The 21,665-nt window shown below is 41.7% G+C and overlaps 1 protein-coding gene across 2 annotated transcripts; it reads right to left on the bottom strand.

Annotated features, from left to right (window-relative positions):
* Positions 1 to 2,002: 2,002 nt before the first annotated feature.
* Positions 2,003 to 21,449, bottom strand: DDX42 (DEAD-box helicase 42). Of its 2 annotated transcripts, XM_049800828.1 has the most exons (18): positions 21,370 to 21,449; positions 19,250 to 19,486; positions 18,234 to 18,384; positions 17,558 to 17,619; positions 16,489 to 16,525; positions 14,879 to 15,028; positions 14,505 to 14,609; positions 13,771 to 13,890; positions 12,504 to 12,680; positions 11,874 to 12,002; positions 10,894 to 10,993; positions 10,174 to 10,221; positions 9,516 to 9,613; positions 7,910 to 8,186; positions 7,015 to 7,241; positions 5,591 to 5,701; positions 4,703 to 4,804; positions 2,003 to 4,046 (listed from the first exon to the last, which is right to left on the bottom strand). In XM_049800828.1, the coding sequence occupies exons 2-18, from the start codon at positions 19,468 to 19,470 to the stop codon at positions 3,309 to 3,311; spliced, it is 2,853 nt and encodes a 950-aa protein (XP_049656785.1). In that variant the 5' UTR covers positions 19,471 to 19,486; positions 21,370 to 21,449; the 3' UTR covers positions 2,003 to 3,308. The 2 variants fall into 2 exon arrangements, with proteins under 2 accessions (XP_049656785.1, XP_049656786.1); XM_049800829.1 differs by lacking the exons at positions 16,489 to 16,525; positions 18,234 to 18,384; positions 19,250 to 19,486; positions 21,370 to 21,449 and having other exon boundaries at positions 2,004 to 4,046; positions 17,558 to 17,621.
* Between the last annotated feature and the right edge of the window lie 216 nt (positions 21,450 to 21,665).

The following is a 21,665-nucleotide window of genomic DNA, read 5'->3' as shown; positions in this document are numbered from 1 at the left end:
CAGGCCAAGCTTTACAGCCTGGGCAAGGCGCAGTGAAATGCCTGGGTCCTCCACGCTCTACAGCACGGTTGTCCATAAACGCACAGGCCATTGCATGCAAGAATCTTGGCCCTGTAATCTTTTTGCAGGCTAAAAAGTGAATAAAGAGAGAGTCTGTATGGCTTGCTTCCATCGATGAACTCCCTTACGGACTCAGTGGCATTATGCACAGCGATCGGTCGCTGGTGGGTAGCAGAGGGTGTGAAGGGCTGGAAACCCAGCCACTCTGCTCTCGCTGTTCGGGACAAGGCAGCCCCAGCTTCCCCCTGCCTACTCTGCTACATGTGCATTGCCTGGGAAAGCTCATCACCCTGATGGGAAAAGACATTCCTGAGGAGCTTGCGATGCCCAGCCCAGACAATTCAGCCAGACCACAGGGGAGGGGAGTGGAGAATTACTATGTCGTTGGGAGAGGGGGTATGTATGCCAGTTAAAACTAAACAGCATGTTGGTGGTAGCATGGAGATTTTTTTTTCCTACCTGCTCTAAGGAGACACAGTCCCTCAAGGCAGTAATTTCATGACAAAGACAGTGACAGCAAACATGTATATAATTCTGTGCATTCACAGATCTTCCGGTGAAAAGCTAAAGGGAATCACAAGGATTAGGAAGCACTGGAGGAACAGCCAGCCAAAAGGCCAGGAGGTGCATTAGGGAAGGGAAAGGCTCCAGAATTCATAGTCTTTAAATGGTCCAGAAGATAGTGCAGAGTCAGGCACATCTGCACCACCTCCCACCCAAGGAAACAAGTGCTGTACGATGTGGAAGAGGCACAGCTGGGTGGTGGCAGCGTTTGCCCTGCTCTGGGGGACAAGAGGCAGAGGGGGTGACTGATGCACAGGCACAGAGGCAGGAGCAGAATCTGAGGATTGCCCTTTACAAACAAACCTGAGCTTCCTGTAATCGGTTTGCTCAGCTGCGAGTTGTGTGCTGGTCTCTTTAGAAGAAAGCAGCACAGCATGCCACTGCAAGGAGAGAGATTCTCTCTTTCAGGGTAGTTGGCATGCTGCTCACACTGCTACCTTGTTCTGCGGAGATGGAACCAACCCTCTTATGTACCTAACATGGACCTGTGAACTGACATTTACAGCCCTCTGTCAGTGATCAATATTTACTCATCAAGTCTCAAGAGGCTCCTGGTAGCTAAGAGAGGGGTGAGGAATTTCAGTAATCCTATCAAACAGCAGAGGGATGTGTTAAAAAGAACAGAAGAGACCCAGGCATATGCCACAGACAGGGCCAGTTCCCAGTGGCAGCCAGCTGAGATCCAGGAAGGGAGGGAGCAGAGGGCAGCTTTAGACTATGGAGCTATTTTTATTTTTCTGTGTTTTGAAACTCAAATCTTTAATTGTGCAGAGTGATAAGCCTTAAGCATGATAACGAAAGGGGAATGCAACAGCTTCTAAACCCCTGCCACATCTGCCCTGGAACATACTTGTCTTAATACTAAAAATGCAGCTCAAACCAGTGCAGTGAGGTTTCTGCACAGACTGTGATGAGAGTGTTCAAGGGGAAGCTATTTTTGAAAAAACAAAACAGATTAGAGCCAGTTAGTGAGGGGGCCCAAATAATCAAGTTTGTGTCTTAACTGAAACCAGTACATATGCAAGTCAGATCACAAGACTGTTGCTGAATTCTCTTTCCAGGTGAACCAATGACCCCATGGAAAGGCTGGGATGAGCAATTTGTCCTGAGCTGTATCCTTCCCACTTGTAAAACAGAGAAAAATCTATTCCCCAGGAGGCTTTCAAGCTAAAATAGGGTTTGCAAAACAGTTTGAGGTGAAAGATACCAATAAAAACCACAGGAAGTCTTTTATCAACTACAATCCACAACTTCTGGTGAAAAAACAGGACGCAGTCAAATCTCCAGTCAGTCAAATCTCCATCCAAATGCCAGAAGAGCCAAAGGAAGAAGTGGAGAATAAAAAGCACATGCTAGATATTTTTGTCCCAGTAATAAAACATTTACTAGAGCAAGCAGAAAGTAAATGCACAGCTGATAAAGAAAACATCACAATGTCACAAAAACCTGACAGTTTCTGATACTTCTTTCAGTAGAAACAAGACAGAGGTGGGTGCTGACATGTTTCAACAAAAGAGTTCTTCCTTACCTTTATGGCGCAAAAAAAAAAAAAGTTAAAAAACGGATAGTACACACGAGTTAAAAACAGTCAAGCAACATTTTACAGTTTTAACTACATGTGTCCAATATGGGGCAATATTTGAGCTGTTCCACTTCATCAATTGCTTTTCAGGTTCTCCCTAAAGGCTTCTGAGCAGCAGGTCCCTGAATTTGTGAATGAAGCCTCTTCGTTTAGCTACGCTTCATGGGGGACACCAGCCTCTGATTGTTGTGGCGTATCTACATTTTTTCCCTTTTTTGTTTTTAATTCTAAGAAAGCACTCAACCCTCTCATAACAGAGGGTGCATAGGCACAGCAGAGAAACAAGTTTGCTATGCAGGCTTCCACCAAAATGAAGGTTATTAGGAAAGAAGAGGTTCTTTAAAAGAAAAAATACCTGGGCAATGGGATTGGGATTGATGTACTGACCCCAAACAAGCCAGGGAGTCCCTCCTACACTACATGTGAATTTGTGGTTAGTGGGCTGGAGAAGAATCCCTTGGAACAGCTTCATAAAAAATAAAATTAAAAAAAAAAAGGAAAGAAAAATCAACTTGCTTCATCCCACCGTCCACAATGCAAATTGATACATTCTTGGTGGATGGGGAGAGATGTACGGGGCAACCTGGAGGCCAAATTATTTGTGGATAACAGAATATGTGAAAAGAAGAGATTAGGGAAGAACTCACCATACTGAACAAATTGCTGAAAGATTAATGTTTAACAGGTGGGTCCTGAGCATCTCTAGATGGACTGTCTTTTTAAATGTGAACGCTGGTTAAGAAAAGACTAATTTATACTTCTATGGACAACAGTTTCTTAACGTTCCAAGGATGTGAAACAGCTTCTTTCTTGTCAAGAAGATCTCTTTAAATCCAGCAGAGAGTCACTTTAGCACTGAATGTTTAAAAGCAGAACCCAGGGAGCTTTATCAAAATGATTCCTCTTTGACTAAGCATGGTGTGTACACATCATTAAAGTGAATCTGTCTGCAGATGTACCAGCCCAGACTTGCAATGGGGAGTTTTCATGGTTTCCTTCTCCTCCCCCAGCTGCTCAACAACCAGTTACCAAAAACCCCAAGAAATCCTCTGGAAAAAGACAACACTACCTGCAGAGATTCCAGGCTGTGAAACACCAGCTTTTAACTGTCCCACCGGCTCTTCTTACGTTTTGGGGGCTCTGGGACAGCAAAACCATCTGTCTTGTTGTCTCGGCTGTTGGCATCCTTCCTGTTCTCACCATTCCTGTTCTCGTTGTTCCTACCTTCGTTGCTATTCCTGCTATCACCGTTATTGCGATTGCCACTGCCCACATCAGCGAAGTGCCGGCTTTCACCGTGGCGATGGTTGTCGCCATGTCGGCCCTCTCCGTGGCGGTAAACGTCACTGTGGCGACCGCCTCCTTCTCCATGGCGTTGCACATCATTGTAGCGACCACCACCCTCTCCACGGCGTGGGACCTCATTGTGGCGACTGTTCCGGTTGTCGTTGTATCGTTCTCTGACAATGCCGCCACCACCACCGCCACCACCACCTCCGCTGCTGCTGCCGCCACCACCGCTGCCAGCAGTGGCAACACCGGTGCTGCTGCTGCCTTCTCGATTGTTGGTGCTGGCATTTGTGTTGTTGAAGCCCTGTACTCCGACACTTGGAAAGGTGGGAACGCTACTCAAATTCCCTGTGCTGGTGAAACCTGGAACACCCTTTGCTGCTGCGGCGGCTGCAATTGGGCTGTCAGGATTTGCAGCATTTTGCTGTGCTGAACTCGTCGGTACTGAGTTCAAGCTCCCAGCGCTGGTCCAGCCACTAGCACCAGCAGCAGAGCTACCAGTCTTTTGATTATTTAAGCTTGCAGCAACAAAGTGGCTCTTATACTGGGACTGCCAGAAAGAGACAGAAAGAAAAAAGAGAGCATGTTTGCTTCTACAGTGCACCACAAAACATGCAGTCATCATGCATACACAAGTCTGTCTTGAATTCTGGGAGCCCCTAGGAAAAAGAGTTCCTATAAAAAGTCAGTCTTGCAGTGATTACATTCCTGCTGTGCTTACGAACACAGAATTAGTAACGGACATCTGCTACCAGACCACAGAAACAAGGGAACTCCTATATTGTGGGGTTAATTTTTACACTGAAGAGAAAGGGTTTCTCTGTGCCCTGTTTCTTTTGATTGCAATTACACCATTGCTGCTAAGCAACCTAAATAGGATCAAGCCTAGGAGCAGAATCCGGAAGGGAAAGAGAGCAAAGAGGCAGCAGAAAACAAAATAAGTCTGGCAAATTAACTTTGTGCAAACATGTTCAGTCCAGCCTGCATACTAATTCTACCAGTTTGGACTGCAATGCTGAGTGCATACTCCAAGTGGATGAGACATGGCCACCACTATCAACCTCAACTTCACTGAAATCAACAGGGTTTCTGCATTTTCAGGGGAGAAAAAAGAAATTGTCTTAAATCATCAGTAGTAAAATAATTTTTCCATGTTATGTCCTTTCCTCTTGAGTTATAACTTGGAGTATAAGTGATTGAACCAACCTGAAAAGCTGCTTTCATTGCTGTAAGTCTGTCTCCCATTGCCCCAGTGGATGGCTTGTACGCCTCATAGTTACTCATCACACTGTTGTTGTTTCCACGGTCCTAAGCAGAAAGACAAAGGACAACTGGAGAGATTTATCCCACACAGACACTTTCAAGTCAACCTTTCTTAGAATTTATCTTGACCCTGCACTCAGGAAATATATCTACTAAGGATGACAAACTTCTGGAGACCACTGAGCAGAACAGTTTGCCCTTGAGGATGACAGAGAAGTAAAGATGCATGAAGTCTTAGTAACTCACTAGTCAACAGTATAACCACATTTCCCAGCTCCTTACAGTACAAGCAAAAGCGGAACACAGTCAAATGGAGATTTTCACAGTGGTCATAGCCAAGACAAAGTGTAAACAAGACCTTAGCTGTGACTTTTGGAAAGATGCTGAACATGATGTGTTTTCAACATGCATACAGTTAAATTCTGTCCCCATACACATGTCAATGAGCTGTTTTCCTAGCATGGTCATACCTTAGTAAGTCTTCCCAATGCTGCAAGATTTTTTGCTGCCAAGAATCAGTGTGGAAATGGCTTTTCAAGTAATTTATTAGCACTTATTTTGCATTGACAGTCTATTTCAGGAAGAATCTCTGAACCTTCTGGATCACTCTTGCCCTAAATAGGGCAGCTCTTGACAAGAGGGTAATGGCACAGGACAGCTTCACTTGAGATATTTCTGATACTAACTCTGAAAGATTCTGAGCTATGAAAATCTTTGAAAGTAGAGGCTATACTCCAGTACTAAGAAGATTTTTTAAAATTAAAAAGGAGTCAATACTATGTTTAAAAGTTCCAAGAATCTGTAAACAACTTCTTTAGCATCTCTACTTACAGAATTTTCTGATCCCAGACCAGGACGTTCACGGTATCCTAAGCCACCACCACCAATGTTCAGCTTCTTGCCTTTTCCTCCTTTGAAACGTGATTTCCGGAACCACGGATTCTGTACAAAAGAAGGACAAGTGCTTCTCAACACAGGGAATAAGAAGATTCATAAATGCATGTAATGAGGCTGAGAAAAGAAGAATTTTGAGCATTTCAAAAGAAAAATACAAATACACTGTTTCCCATTCCACAACACAGCTGTTGCAAGGGGATGGGATGTGACAGATTACAGCACTTTGAAAGTAAGCTGTAGAGAGTTCTGTCATGTGGGTCTGAAGCTTTTTCTTACAAATGTTTTTTACGAAAACTAATTTTATGTCCTGAACTTTCATCCATGTTAAACTTTTAGGGGTTTGCATTCTAATAAAGCCAGGAATAAGTGCAATTGCTGATGCCATTCACTTGGGAGCTCTGCACTTGCTCATACTTGGGTTTTATTGATTTAGCCCACAGCCTGGCTAAGGAGAAATGAGGTTCTGTCAGCAAAACTTCCTACAACAAGCAGTGGCCAGGAAAGGATAGACGAACCAGACCTCCTGTTACCAGGTTATTAAATAGTGGTTGGCTGCACCTCTTTTATGCCCTATAGTTTCTTCAAATCTGAAGAAGCCAGTAAGCCAAGCCATTCAGCTTCTATATTCTCCTCTCAAAGGCAGCCTGTGGTGCTCTGCCTCACAAATTCTGTCCCTTGTGAAAATGCTGCCTCTGTACCTCAGAAAAAACACTTAGTTCTAGCAGCGAGTGTCCAAGCTGCTTGGCAATGAAGCTACAAGCACGCTAATCCATCTCTGAATTTGGGAATTACCAAAATGCCTTTTCTTTCTCGCAGCTACATGGGCAGCAAAAGACAAGAACTTAAAGACCTGATGAGTACGGTGGCGGAAGCACAATTGCTTCAGCTATCCGTCATACCTATATATAGCAAGCCTGCCAGACAGCACTGCCAAGCAGGTATAATGATAAACGAACAACCGCTTCACAGAGTAAATGTCCTTGTAATTATTTTCTAGTTTAGCTTTTAACTAAGCTGCATTTCCCAGGTGCCTGCCATAAATGCATATTGAAAATCTGATTGTAATGAGATAGTGGAGCTGGAGTGCTTTGCTGGCATCAGCCAGATTACAGCTCCTCATTTCCTAGGCAGTGCCTGACCCCAAAATAGATTACATACAGTGTTCCAAAATCTTCATCTCTTCATGGATTCTTTCAAAGGCCATTAAAAACACTAGAAAGCCTCCTTAAAAATAGTATAGATTGCAAAAGGTCACTGCTAACACATGATGGAGCCAGAAACAAGTCACTGAGGCTCCTGATTTTGTGCTAATCATGGAAGGAACCTTCCTCTACTCAAGGATTTCTGCTTGTTTGTACCTGCATTGCTAGATCCAACAGCTCTTTGGAAACATGTTGATTAGCGCCTTCCAGATTTCTGACAAGATCACCAGCGAAGTTACTGTCTTTGGGAGTCAGCAGAGTGTAGGCAACTCCCTTCTCGCCTGCTCTGCCAGTACGACCAATTCTATGGGTGTGCGTATCTATGTCCCGAGCCACATCATAATTGATGACAGTCTTAATGGAAGGAATATCTAACCCACGAGCTGTAATAAAGAGCAACATAGCAGTAAGTGTGATTATCCCAAACTAACTCAAAGCAATCCCATTCATACCAGCTTATCGCTTCATTCTGCTCCAGCATACAAAAGGAGTTTCCACAGGAACACACTCCAGTTAAGACACCCTTCATAGGCTAAAACTCTTTTAAAGAGTAGCAATATCATCTCTAACAGTACTATAAGTTACACCAATCCCCAAGTTCACAGGATTGGAGATGGAAGAGGTCTCTTTAAATGACTGCTTCTCCAGGGAAGAGAGAGGCCTTTATTAAAGGACACTGAAATTCACTCTTTGTTCAGCTAAGCATCTGGTTACAAAAGCTGTTCTAAAGAAGGCTTCAAGTGTGCCCATCTCCTCTTCATTTAAGCATGCATAATGTGTCAGCTGATTAATGAATAGCAGTTACTTCCTTAAGAAACAGCTTATTTTCTTTTTGTATATTAAAAAGTATCTGTCAGACTGTAATTTAAACATCATTAGAAGACTTTAAAAATAAAACCCCTTGCTAACACTGTGTACTTCTGAAAAACGTCAGGAACACAGTGCCCAGCAAGCACAGAAGCCAACCTTGTTGCTTTCCACTAAAATGTGTTAGCCTTTTTACTAATATCCACAATTTGTACGAGCTGCTGTTTCTTAGAATGTCACATACCTGCCACATCAGTAGCTACCAGTATTGGGATCCCCTTTTTCTTAAATTCTGAAATTACTTTATTCCTCTCACTCTGGTCCATGTCACCATGAAGCAGCCCCAGATTATGATCCTCCTGCTTGAGGTTATTGGCCAGCTCTTCTGCATTTGCCTTCTTGGTGACAAACAGGAGAACGCTCCCAGAAGATGTGAACTCCACAAGGCGTCGAGTCAGCCAGTTCCATTTGCTAGGGCCAGAGGGGAAAATCTCCACAATTTGAGTAACATCTTCATTTGCCTAAGGGGAGAAATAAGACAAGCAATAAAGCAGGACAGAAAGGACAGGATGACAAGGACAGGATGGCAAACACAGATGGCAGAATAAAACAAGGAATTTGAACTAGGTGTGAGAACAAAAAGCAGAGAAGCAGGGGACAAAAATTCTCCTTTAAAAGAGGTTTCAGTTCTTGTCTAACTGTTGACCACTTCATTTTCACAGTGCAGAAAAGGCAGGGGTTAAATGAGCCACTCTTTACTAAACCTGAGAGGCAAAGTGCAGTCTTTGACATAAGGCAGTTTAGCACCCTACCGATCTAAGATGGGTACTTGCAATTTAGATGCTCTTGCAACAGATGCTATTAACATCTAAAATAGACTGTGCAAGAGCAGGGTCTGAGACAGAGAGGATGCTCATCAGTAAAAGTTATTCGTATGGCGATCAGGGAAAGTACTCCTGTGAGCTGTGACTTGTCCCTGGAGTCAGGAAGAGGGGAGGTATAAACAGACTCCCTATACACTGTATTGCAAATAATAAAAGTGCAGTAGAGCTCACAGCACTATCTGGAAGCTTCTCTGAAAGATTTAACTTTTAGACATTTAAATATTAATTATTTCAAGGATGATGCTCTCAGAGTAATTATTTAGATCAAAGAAAAGGAACCATGTGATTGAGCTAGGAAACCTGCTTCTTTTCTTAAGCGATGTTTAGGAAAAACATTTTCCCACAACGAAGGGGCTTCAGGTGGCCATTAATTTTTTGTTATAAAGATATACCTTACATTCCTGATAGAAAAAAATAAAAAATGCAGAGAAATGGTTAAAAGAAGAATGTTCTGAAGGCATCATGTAAAACTTCTCAACAGTTTTCATATATTATAAGCAAAGCTTCTTCACAGCAAATGTAATCTGCCCACTTCACTGACTTATCACCAAATCCCTAGTCTGCTAATAGTTCAGCTGCTACTGTCAAGCAAGTACAGGATCAACGTTCCCACATAAACCAGCTGAAAGATACTACAGTCTGTTTCAAATCCTTCATTGAAAAAGTTGGAATTTTTTTATAGTTTTGAGACAAAAGGATATACCCATTGATTTAGCCTAATCAAAAAAAAAAAGTCAATCTGCATTAATGTTCATCACTCCTTAATGAAACCTTCCATCAAAACAATATTTGTTGGGAGAAAGAAAGCTCAATAAAATAAAAAACAGAACCAAACCCTTACTATTTTTTGTTAAGCACAACATATTTCCTCTTAAATATAAATTATGACTATGCTGTTTAACTTAAATTTCAGACAACAGAAACAGAATAGTTTTTCTGATTGTCTCAGGAGTAACGTAGAATTACCTCTCCAATGTCTCCCTGCACAACTCGAATTGGGTCGATCAGAATATCTCGAGCCAATTTCTCAATCTTCTTACGGAAAGTGGCACTGAACAAGAGGGCTAAAAGAAAAACAGTATTTGAACTCCTTGGAAAATAAACTTTCTTTCAGAACTGTGAAAACACTGCACAGATCCTGTGAATGAGGACCTGTATGACTGTACCAGATGCCAGTGGTCTGAAGCTGTGGTCTGTTTTACGGGTTCGAATGAAAATTATCAATCACACTATTAGAATACCTCCAAGTGGAAACACATTTCATGGCATCTGAAATAAGATGTTGATAATATGTGGCACTGCTGTGAACTTTCTTACATGGCAGCTTAGAACACAGGATCTCAAAGCATATGAACATTAATTCAGCTAATCATCTTTTCTCTGAGTAAAGTCTATGAAGGGATTATAGACTGATGACAGTGTGGTAAAGTACCCACACTTCACAAGTGCTCCCTTCCCAACAGCCTACACTGAGGGTAACACTGGAGGACTTTTGCAAAAGTCTCATTGTGTGGCTGTGTCAAGAACAGCAAATCCAAGCTCTCTTCCAGCTTCTTAACTGGTAGCCCACCATACTGTCTCCTTTGACTCTCAGGAGTTTATCTTGAAACACGCTTATACTTACTCTGTCTGTCAGGACGTACGTGGCTTGCGATTGATCTGACCTGATATTCTGGAAAGGAGATAGAAAATGTTCTAATCAACGTTGTATGCTCATTATTTAGTAGAATAAGTCAAAATATAACAATATTGCTTTATTTAACAAATAACCATAGAGTGAATGAGTGCTTTTCACTCAGTATTTAATTCTACTGTGACTTCCAGGTGCTCTTCATTGCACAATGGAAGTTCCTTTGCTGTACAGAGAAACTTTTGGCAGTTCCTTCAGCAAAAAGTTCTGTAACCAAAGATCCTAGCTGAATCTCTGCATACCCTGTCCCCCTGCCTCTGCACTATTCTAGTACTATCAAATCTTTGCTACGTCCCATGACTCTTGAACACAAAATCATTCAGATCTGAATGACCAAACCTCTTCCAATAAAGTAGAAAGTTCTTTAAACACCACTAGTTTGTACACACAGAACCAAACCACTGAAGTGACTTGCTCAAAAGTTATTCAGCAACTCTGAAGATAAAAATTAGGGGTTTTGGACTTCAACATCAACAGCACTTCACTGATCTCTTTATGGCAACAGATATTAGACCTTTAAATATGAATTTTGTCTATAAAGTATTTGCTTAATGTATTTTCAAGTATATGAAGCTACAGGGGTTATAAACAGTCCTAATAAGCTGGGAACTGGACACCACTGCTTTCAAACAGTGACCTTTGTTCATTACATACCAAAACCCATATCAAACATTCTGTCAGCTTCATCAAACACAAGGTAAGTGACTCTTTGAAGGTTTGTAGCTTTCTTTTTCACATGATCAATCAAGCGACCCTATTAAAAAAAAAAAAAGCCAAGTTTTTAACACATATTTTAAAAAAATGTTAATATATGCAACCTTCAAGCACTTAACTGTTTATCCTCACTTACCAGAGACTTAGAATAAGACATCTCAAGGCTTCAGTCTAGAAGTTAAGTGTCAATATTCAAGTCATAGAAACAGATTCCTAAAACTCTCATCAACTATGGTTTACAAGCTGAATTTTAGGACTGTTTTTTCAAGCTTAACAGTGCTGAGAGCCTGAAATACCCCATTCTTCATTAGAAATAAAATTAAAATGTGAACTGGCTACTTAATCCCACAATTTTTGGCAAGGGAGTTCTTCATATTTTGTTGTCTTGCCTAGTACCCCAATAAATAGCCACAATAAAACTTCCTCCAACCATTAGGTGCTCATTTTTGCCCAAGTTGGTAACCAGTTTTTGCAATAAGCAAAGCCAGTCGACAATGGTCCTCATTTAAATCACTGGTTCAGCATCAATACCCATTCTGAATCAATGTTTCAACCATTGAGTATTACTGCCACAGGCTCTATGCTGATTCAGGAAGACAGCACTCAAGTTCATGACATTCTGGGAATTTTCTTCGTGAATTTAAGGCTCAGTAATCAGAAGGTGGTATTGCGCACAACTGACAGTGATTCAAGCAGATCTTGCTACCCTGTCTTCTATTAGAGATCATACCTAATCTCTTTCAATTTCTCTTGGGAGAAGAATAATCCCAGCATATTTGCTCTCAACATCTGATGATAACCTGTGAAGAACCTAGATTTCAGTGATCAGAGAAAAATTCTCCATCACCAATGGTATTAAAAATCTGTCTCAGCTTCGGTTAAGCAACAGAAAATGGTACTGTGTGCATACAAGTACTTACTGGTGTGCAGACAACTATCTCTGCCCCCTCCTGGAGGGCTTTGGCTTGCTCCCACATGCTTCCTCCTCCATATACAGCTACAGAGCGCAGATTATATGCCTTACCAAAGCGCTTACATTCAGAATGGATCTGAGAATTTTAAACAAAGCACATCACAGTTCACGTTAGACAGATCTGAGAAAATATGCCTACCTTGGAAATATGGTCCAGCTACTGAAATCTACTTTTCAGCTAGTAACTTAATGAAATCATTCAGAAATCCTCAGTGCTAAAGACTTCAATACTTGTGGATAATTTCCAATAATGTGAGAAACCTATTTAGGCATCCAACCATAATTTAACCTGAAGGCTCTATCTTTTACACATACAACTTGTGGCAATACATCCACAGTATTCTTAATACTTAGAAATAATATGGGAGCACTGTGCAAAAATTTACAATTTCAGATTTGTCATGATTTTTTAACAAAAAGAAGTGTAGGAAATAATTGTGAGCTTACACTGGAGGCATGCTACTAATGTACAGTTTTTTCAAATAGTTCACTGAGGTTCTCTGATAATTTCTGCCCAGAATTTTGTCGTCTTCTGTAAGAACACTGTATGGCACATATATGCTTACTATACACCTACTTGTTGGCAAAGCTCTCTGGTCGGACAGACGATCACTGCAATGGGACCATCCCCTGGTTCAAGCTCCTTTTGATCCATGATGTGAATCAACATTGGCCAGATGAAGGCTGCTGTTTTTCCACTTCCAGTCTTAGCTATCCCAATCATATCTCTGCCACTTAGTGCAACCGGAACACCCTAAAAATAAAGAGATTCTAAACCCATATTATGCCTACCTTAGCATATTCTTGTGCTAGATACTACATGAAAACTCAGACAACATGAGGAAAGCACATTACAGAGGACTTAGAGCAACACACGTCGATGCTTACACAGTTTTATTATTGCCAAGTTCAGATCCGAAACTGTTTGGTTTAAGGGCTGGAAGCAGTTACTGTGTTACAACTACTGGTTTCCTATATTAAATCAACGTCTGGGCACAGTACACCAGCCCAAGAATATATTTACATGCACGCAAATGCATCTTGTCCAGCTGTAAGAACACTAAAACCAAATTCTCTGAGCTTATTCTTTATGTAACCATTCTGAGCACTGAAGTTCTCAGTGCATCCCTACTGTTGCTATAAGGGCCTCTCAACCACAGTTTTTTTACAAATAGTATGGACTAAGGTCCTAATACTTGTCACTTGGACAGAGCACCACATCATTTTTATACTTCAGGAAAAGCATCTGAAGTGGTGTGGTTGTAATCACATTACTGATAACCTTAATTAGTTATGGTAATCAGTCTACATATGCAGTAGAATCCCTTTTGCTTGCACGGCTCTCCAAGGAATGACCAGTTAAATGGTCCAGCTCATAGGGCATGTATTCTAACTGCCAAAAGAAATTAAAAAAATGCCTTGTTGCATACAACCCTTCTAGTTACAAGACATTCAATATAAGCTGTTTAAAGAAATAAAGTTGTTCATGTATGGCTCTACTCAGCTACTGCTATGGTTATTTTTTATACAATTTCTAAAAAAATCCCAACCAACCAACCTTTCATACATTTCTATAAGCAAGAGATGTCACTTGAATGTTCCTCACTCTTCACCAAGAGACAAATGAAGAAAAGAATATGGATATATTTACAGAACAAGAAAAAAAGTGGGTAAACTTCTATTTAAAAAACATCAAAACTATTTTCCTAGAAAAACATAAATTATTCTTCTTCCTGACAGCTCTATATAGGAAACTAGAATTGTATACATCCTCATATGGACTAGGGACCTTTGCATGTGTTCTACTAGTTCCCTTTAGATGTTAGAGAAGTAACAACACTCACCTGACACTGTATAGGAGTGGGCTGGGTATACTCAGATTTCCTGATTTGATGCATAAGTTGCTCATCAAACCCAAAATGAGCAAAACTACTGCCAGGCCTTGGAGGAGCAGCACCAGAGACCTTAGAAACAGAAACATATCTTTGTTCACAAACAGTAAGAGAAAAACAAAGAGCTATCTGTAAAAAAATGAAAAAAAAAAAAAAAAAAAAAAAGGGTCTCTCTGCCTCTGAAATTGGCTTTTTACTTTCTGAATGGATGTAAGTTTAGGTGCAAATTCCAGATGTGTTGAGTAAATAGGACTTTCAGGTATAAAAATCTAGATAAATTGTCAATCAACATTAAGCTACTAAACATAATAACTACCTCCTTGTATAATTGTTCTTATTCCCCAAATAATTCCCTTCATAGAAAGTCACCATACTAACATGTCACAAATGGCAAAGAACTAATTCTTGCATATAATATTTCCAGTTTCAATTCCTAGCTCCAGAGTTCTTTAGTCCAAGTGCAACCATGCAATCTTCAGTGCCCACTTTGACAAATCCAGAGAATACTTTCAAGAAGTGCTAAGGAAGAATCAAGCTCCCTTAAATCAAAGTCATTGAAGGTGTCCGAGAGGCTTGGTATTCAAAAGCCCAAGTTTCCTGTGACAATCTTCATTAAAACTACCAAGACAGACCAAAAAAAAAGGGAATAAAAAGATCCTAGTAGGATAGTTCTGTGACCAGCTTACCCGGAGATTTAACTTATGACGTAACTCCACCACTTGCTGCGGGGTGAGACTGGTGATCTCCTCATGCTCATCATAGAAATTTTTCTCAAATGGAGGATATTCAATCTGCAAGGGTAATTACTCAGTTAGTCCAGGACTCAAGATTCTCTCTTTGTACACTTAGTTTTGGAGGGGAAGAGTCCTTTTACTCAAAAGTTCTTAACTGTCTGCAAGAACATTCATTTAGTATGAAGCCATTTCAAGGATCTTTAGTACGACTTATACAGCACAGCACTGAAATATTACAGGGACGGAAGCATATTTCATTCTGTTTCTTAGCTCCTGCTTTCTAGAATACCTCAGATAGAACGGAATGGAATAAACTTCCTTCCTACCTCTGAATGGTCTATAGGTGGAAGAGGATCAATGATTTTTTTGGACGGTGCAATCGGATTCCCATCACTATCATACTCCAGGTTATCCTCTTCCTCTTCTTGGACCACACCAGCAGTGGGGTTTTCAGCCATGTAGCGAAAGTAAGCTTCCTGCAGCAAAACATATCAGTAAAATCACATACAATAGGACACAAAAATACTACTACATTTGTTTAAATGACGTATATGCTAGATGGCTGTTTGCTTTCACACCCATCATTGAGGAAAAAAACCCAACATGTTCACTAGAACTGATTTTTCTAACAAATACCATCAGTTATGTCCAGAAGAAGGACACTAAGTACAAATGAAGAAAACAACTATAGTGTCAATTAGACCACAAAATGCATTTAAAAACCAAACTTCTCTTACATGTCTGCTTAACAACTCCTTCTACCAAGACTTGTTATGCTTTAACAATAGAAGAATCTATTCTTATTTCCACACGAACAAAGTACAAATGCTGCAGGTTTTTAAACAGAGAACATAATGTTACTAAGCACATTTTTACATTTTTTTAAACACATTATGCCAAAGACAGTTTCTCCACTTCCCCTAACTAGACTCTAAGAAATGAAAATATATCTATTTTTCATTGAGAGAGTCAACAGCAAGCAGAAAGAAACTATTTCAGAAGAGTGCCTTCAACACAAGCCGAAGTTAGAAGTCACTGTCACGTCATCCTTTCAGCTCACAAATATGTATGTGTCTCTCACAATCTCACTAGCAGACCAAGACATTCTCATGGAGAAAACACTAGTCTCACTTGACTTTCAAGCAAGTACTTAAGACCAGATTTTTAAAGCAAGGTTCAATTGCAAGTAAATGTATATACTCATCTGACTTTTTCATTTCCATGGCCAATTACCACTCAGTCACATAGATATACATACAATACACTTGAACAACAGCTGTCTCCAAGTGTAAGTCACCTTTGCTCAAACTTTAGCACAGCTACACTCACCAAATTGGAAGCAAAGACCTAGAGGCCAGACAACCCTTCCATGCTCTGCATTACTACCAGTAACACAATAGTTATTAATTACAACTTACTAGTAAGGTACATTTTGAAATGAAGTTTATTATTTCTGTTACAGTGATGCTTATAATAATTCTCTATCAGAACTGGAGCTCCTCTGAAAATAAAGAGCAAAAAGCCTGATTCTTGCCCTTAACAGACACGAAATTTCACTGCAAATAGCCTCCACAGTTTAACAGCCTCTCACTGGTGCTTCATGTTAGTTGCTTCTGCTAATTTCAAATTTAATGAGACTCTCAAATACTGAAAAACCTATACCGGAAGCTACAGTTCAAACTGACCAAAAAATATCTTCTTAAATGGAGTCAAAAAGAATGAAATTGTCTCCTAATATTCTTCTTTTTTTAGTGAAACACCTAGAAGGGTAGAGACAGCAGGGTAACCACTAGAGCTTCCTGCTGAATTGTCCAGATACTGCGCATGACACTGGAGTTTTGTTTGTACCTAGTAGTTATATATTTGGGGAGGGAAGGTAAAAAAAAAAAAAAAACAACAACAAAAAAGAAGATAGAAAGACTGCATAGGAACTCACTTGGTCATCTTCCTCTTCAATGTCATCTCGAATACCCCTGGAAAAACAAGCGGAGAAAAAAAACTTCCCTGCAAGTGTTCCACATACTCAGCTCCATACTTTCATTTGATTAGTGCTGAGCTCCATATTTCGTGGAAGACACAACACTAACAACTCAGTAACACGTATAATCCCAACCCATGGAGTTTTTGTATTTGGTGCCAACCATAACAGCGACCCTGCAAAGACTTCTTTTTACTTCTATTAATGAGACTGAAAGATTAGGACTCTGTCTTCCCAGTAGAAGCCACATCAAAGATCATCCTGGTCTAAGCTCTCGATGCTACGGAAGTCCCATAACTGAAGAGGAATATGAGCCAGGAAGTGCAAATCCAGTTCAGAGCTTCCCCAGGTGATGATTTGGATCCGGTGTTCTGTTTCAGGACCATGTATAATCTGATCAACCCCATGCAATGCAAGTACTACCAATGTATCTGACATTTATATCAAGAATCAACAACATAATTATTTTCCTTGGTCAAAACAGATAGACAAGCTTCAAAAACGTAAACTGTTTTTAAACTCCAAATTTAGTATCCCAACTGTCACATGCTACCTAATATATCAGCTTTACAGGGAATGTCTTAAAACCTAGTTCAAGTTTGGAAGAATCTCCAGTACTGCAGGTACAGCAGCACTGAGTTATTTTGCTCACATAAACGTAATTTTAAACTAAACCACCCTGATCACTGCAAGAATGGGGAAAGAAGAAAAACTATTCAGGCTGATCTGGAAGGTGGTAGTAGTACAATGTGCTGCCTCAATTTGCGTGGCCTAAAAAGGCTTCTTGCGTGAGATAACTCTCAGTGTTGTGACATTTTCCCACAGGATGATGCCATGGATTCTTCCCTCCTATTATTCAATTTTTATTGCACAGAACTTTACCCATGGAGTATACCATGTGCTGGTTAATGATGTTTACTATGTATATATTATATTGTCTACAGAACAATCATCATCAACAAAATGCATTGGAATTCTCTTCGCACCATACAAGACACAGGCAAGGCATGGATAAAAGAGAACTTACTTAACATTCTTTTTTTCTTTGTCTTTATCTTCAAGTCTCTTCATGTCTCGAGCAGCTTGATCCTAACAGGTCATAAAATTATGACATGTTAAAAACCTCAAGATGATAAAACATGGAAGGGGAAAATGTTCCTACATAACTAGACCCTCATGGCACAGAGACAACACTTTCTGGACTAAGCTTTCTCTTGTTCCATATGCTATTACGCTAAATAAATTCTCCTACTAGTACATTTGAAATTTATATACTGTAACTTTGCAGCAATGTTGTTGAAAAAATACATTATCTGCATTCCTCCTGAAAACACCATCATAGAATCCAGCTAATAACAGAACTGTAGCTAAGGAACAGCTCATGATAAATACAAATAATTTCAATTCAGGTAGTGTAAAATGCACAAAACCTTAATTTCATATTCAGAGACACACAAAGCTCTTTGCTGTATTGCCTTGACATGCTCAAAACAGTTAAATAGTTAAGCTACTGTAAATCATATGTGCCCTCTCCCCATCTAATCCACCTTTGAGTTCTAATTAACATAGCATCTTACATAAAAAACAAAAGCTAAGTGACATTCTGAATACAGCTGCCAAAGCCGTGCGTGACATTTGCTGCTCCTGACTGGAGAGAAGTATGGCCACATAAATTAATAAACATTTCACGAGCCAGATCTTGCCTCCACTTCAGCCATGAATGCTTCCAGAGGATCATCATCGCTGTCAGAGTCTGCTGATTTGGAATGAAACTGCTGGCGAGTGGGGGAATTTTCTGCGGGAATGTATGGCAACTCAACATTGCTGGAATCTTCCTCTTCATCCTCAAAGTACCTGAAAAGAAACAAACAACGGCCCAGTCAGCACACAGTCTTCAGCACCATGCTGTCTTTCACAGTTTCTGAGTCGAGTCAAGTTTTCCACGCAGAGGTGGATAATAAAAGTCAGTATGTACACAGGAAAAGATATTGAGATTTATTTATGTATTTACAATTGTTCATGCTGTAAGCTAAAAATGGTGATAGGGCAAATAGATGTTATGAAACTGATCTTCTTGAGTGGCTCTCCCAGGCTGATTAATATAGGATGCTTTTCCGACCTCCCATCTATTAAGGCATTTGTGCAGCTAATAAGAAGGGTTAGTAAAGAAATGTGGAGTTGAATGTTTCCCTGTGCAAAGGACACCCAAATTTATCCTACTTGGCTCCAATTCTGAACATACCACCTCAGGCAAAGTCTTGTTCAGACCACAACATGAATGAGACTGGCTTGACCGAGGCTCAGCTGAGATATGTTCTTAGGGAGGGGAAAGCTAGAGGAGGAGAGCTCTCCATGGGCTGCTGTCATATCTCAGTCTTAAATATATTTAAAGGCAAGGATGTATTATCATTCTCATTTTACAGACGATGGGCTGACACCCACAGAAAGGGTAAATAATCGGTCCAAGGCAACACCAAAAGTCTGCTGCAAAGCAACGATTGGAGTACCTGCAGGCGACTAGCTCAGTTTTTCTTGATACTATTGCTGTAAAGCTACCGGGGTTCTGTTACACCATAATGCAGTGTTACGGTATTTATCCTTGAACAGGCTTTTGTAAATAACCAAACCTCATAAGTGTCACAGATACTTCCCGTGACCTTGGCAACTCTGAAACACTAAAATCTAGAGCTGGATAAACACAAGAAATAACTCTACTTACGCATTCTCTTCATCAAAATTTGCTCGCTTTGACCCAATTTTGTAGAAAGAAGGCAGCTGAGGAGGTCCCGATTTCGCAAATGCAGCAGAAGAACCGGCTGTTCCAAAAGCACTATGAGACTGTTGAGAGAGCTTAGGCTCCTCTTTTTTTCCAGGTGTTATGGCAAATCCACCAAAACCAAAGCCTCTCTTAGTACCAGGTCCACCTTTATTCCAATTCATGATGTCCTCAATATATCTGTTAAAATCACAAAAGACAAATTAATGCTCTTTCTGCTTTAGGCAGTTTATATATAATTGCCACAATTTTTCTTGTAAGTGGATTACTTCAGTCATGATAAAGAGACTTGGAAATGTGACTGACAAGAGTTTGATCTGTTTCCCAAAAAAGATCTGGGCTTTGTTCTTTTCTTGCAAGTCTGAACGTATCCACAATTCGAAAAAAGAATAAAACAAAGTGGTTGTCTTCCAAAACAGATCACATCCGTCAGGGACTACTTAAATGCATTTAAGACGTTGCCTGTCTTGTCTGTTTTGTAATCCAACACAAACCAACCCAAGGTCAGAACTCTGAACATCAGGAGGAACAAGAGATGAAAAATCAACTCAATGCATATTTTGCATGTCCATACAGTCCCATCCTTGAGTGTTTCATGGCTTTGTAAATACTGTACTACTGCAATCCAGACATCTCTAGAAAAGCGGGCCCAAAGCAGCACACCGCTCCGTTATGGGACAAGGCACTCTTCTGCCAAAAAGTCAACTCCCTCTTCTCCTTAAGAAAGCATCTTTAGCTATATATATGCTCTCCAACGTACATTTTTCAAACCACATTTTAAATACTCCACATAAGATGCCTGCCCAGTTCTTGGTTTTCTAAGTTAGATGAAGAGAAGGCTGAACTGATATACTAAGATTTACACTTCCCATTCCAAGTAATTTAATTATTTCATCTGCATGGTCAAGTAAGTCATACCTTTAAGGCAGCCAAAGACAGTATAACACCCATTGCTTTCAAGTGCATTATAATTAGATGGCCCAAAGGCTAGAAGTCTTATTAAACAAATCCTCGAATTCAGTGAGGATCCTCCAATGAGATCAGAATTTACTGGCAAGAGAAACAACTTCAAAATAATCTGAGAGTACACATTGCTACTGCTCCCTGTGCAGAACATTTACTAGCTTGGGACTTGCTCAATAAACCTCAAGTCTAGACCACATCTCACTAGGAGACTTTGGGGAAAACTCTGCTGTTCAGTTCTCCACGGTAGCAGCTGAGTCCGGTGTCCTGTTCTCCCACCTGCACTGGCACACACCTTACAGCTTTCACACCCACTGATGCGCGGCACATAAGAGATCAAAATGTACAACGAACGGATGAAAGGTGTAACTTTGCACTTCTGCTACTGGCAGCACAGCAGACAATCTTTTAAGCTGTAACATCTGATTTTAAAGATTCTTCCTCACTGTACGTGTTGACTTTTTTTTCCTCCCACCACCTCAGAAAACAAACCGGATCATTCTTTTGTCCTATCACGCAGCTGCAAAAGTACAAAATTCGCTCTGTTTGCCCACGGAGCCCACTAGTGAGCGAACACCGAGAGGGTTCCTGCAGGACAGTGACGAAACGCAGGGTGAGACCGTAGGCTAACGCCGTTCCGAAGGAGAAAACGCGAAGGCACGGACCCTTTCTACGGATTCCCTGCCTCAGAGAGAAACGCAGCAATATGTCTTAGCTGCTCCCGTTTCTGGCTGAAGAGAGGAGGATTCCCACCCCCCCCCCCAGCCCGCCCGCCCCTCCCCGAGCCCACCACGCAGGGGTCCCGGCGCCACGAAGAACCCCCCCTGCCCCAGGGCAGGCGCAGCCGGAGGAAGCCGCAGCTCGCCCTCACCGCGGTGCGCAATCCCGGCACACCGGGCCCTGCACGGGGCCCCTCACGGCCCTTCCCGCCCGCGGGGCCCCGGCACGGGGGCGGGCCCTTTGTGCGGGCCAGGCCGAGGCCGTCCCTGCCCGCGCTAGGCCGCGGATCCCTCCAGCTCCCTCCCGCCGGTCGGTTGGGGAAGAAGAGCCGCCGTCACCGTCCCGCCCGGCCCGGCCCGGCCCCGCGCCCCCTCACTCACCCCTCGGGCACCGCAGGCGCCGGCCGCCGCTTCCCCGGTTACCGGGGCGGGGGAGCGGGGGGAGGGTGGAGACGCGACGTACCTACGCACTACGTGCGTACGTGCGTGACGCGCTGAGGTCAGCACGCCCCGCGGAGCATGCGCGCTGGTAGCGGGTGAAGCCGCGGGAGGAGGGCGACGGAACCGGGCGAGGCGTGAGCGTCCCGGGCCGCCCTCGCCGGCAAACCCCGGGACCGCGCAGGGGGGTTGCTGGGACCCGGCTTCTCCCTCAGCGGCGAGGCTTGCGGGTTCTCCTT

This window comes from Accipiter gentilis, chromosome 5 (assembly GCF_929443795.1).
Source record: "Accipiter gentilis chromosome 5, bAccGen1.1, whole genome shotgun sequence".
Lineage (NCBI taxonomy): Eukaryota > Metazoa > Chordata > Aves > Accipitriformes > Accipitridae > Astur > Astur gentilis.
This window is presented reverse-complemented; position numbering and strand designations above follow the sequence as displayed.

What these genes read in the sequence shown, in the direction of transcription:
- DDX42 (XM_049800828.1), bottom strand. Translation starts at nt 19,470, where the DNA reads ATGAATTGGAATAAAGGTGGACCTGGTACTAAGAGAGGCTTTGGTTTT. An exon ending in AAAGAAAAAAAGAATGTTAA is followed by an intron (nt 16,526 to 17,557) that starts GTAAGTTCTCTT and finishes TTGTTTTTCCAG; the next exon opens with GGGTATTCGAGATGACATTG. An exon ending in TGCAGGGAGACATTGGAGAG is followed by an intron (nt 8,187 to 9,515) that starts GTAATTCTACGT and finishes TTCTCCCCTTAG; the next exon opens with GCAAATGAAGATGTTACTCA.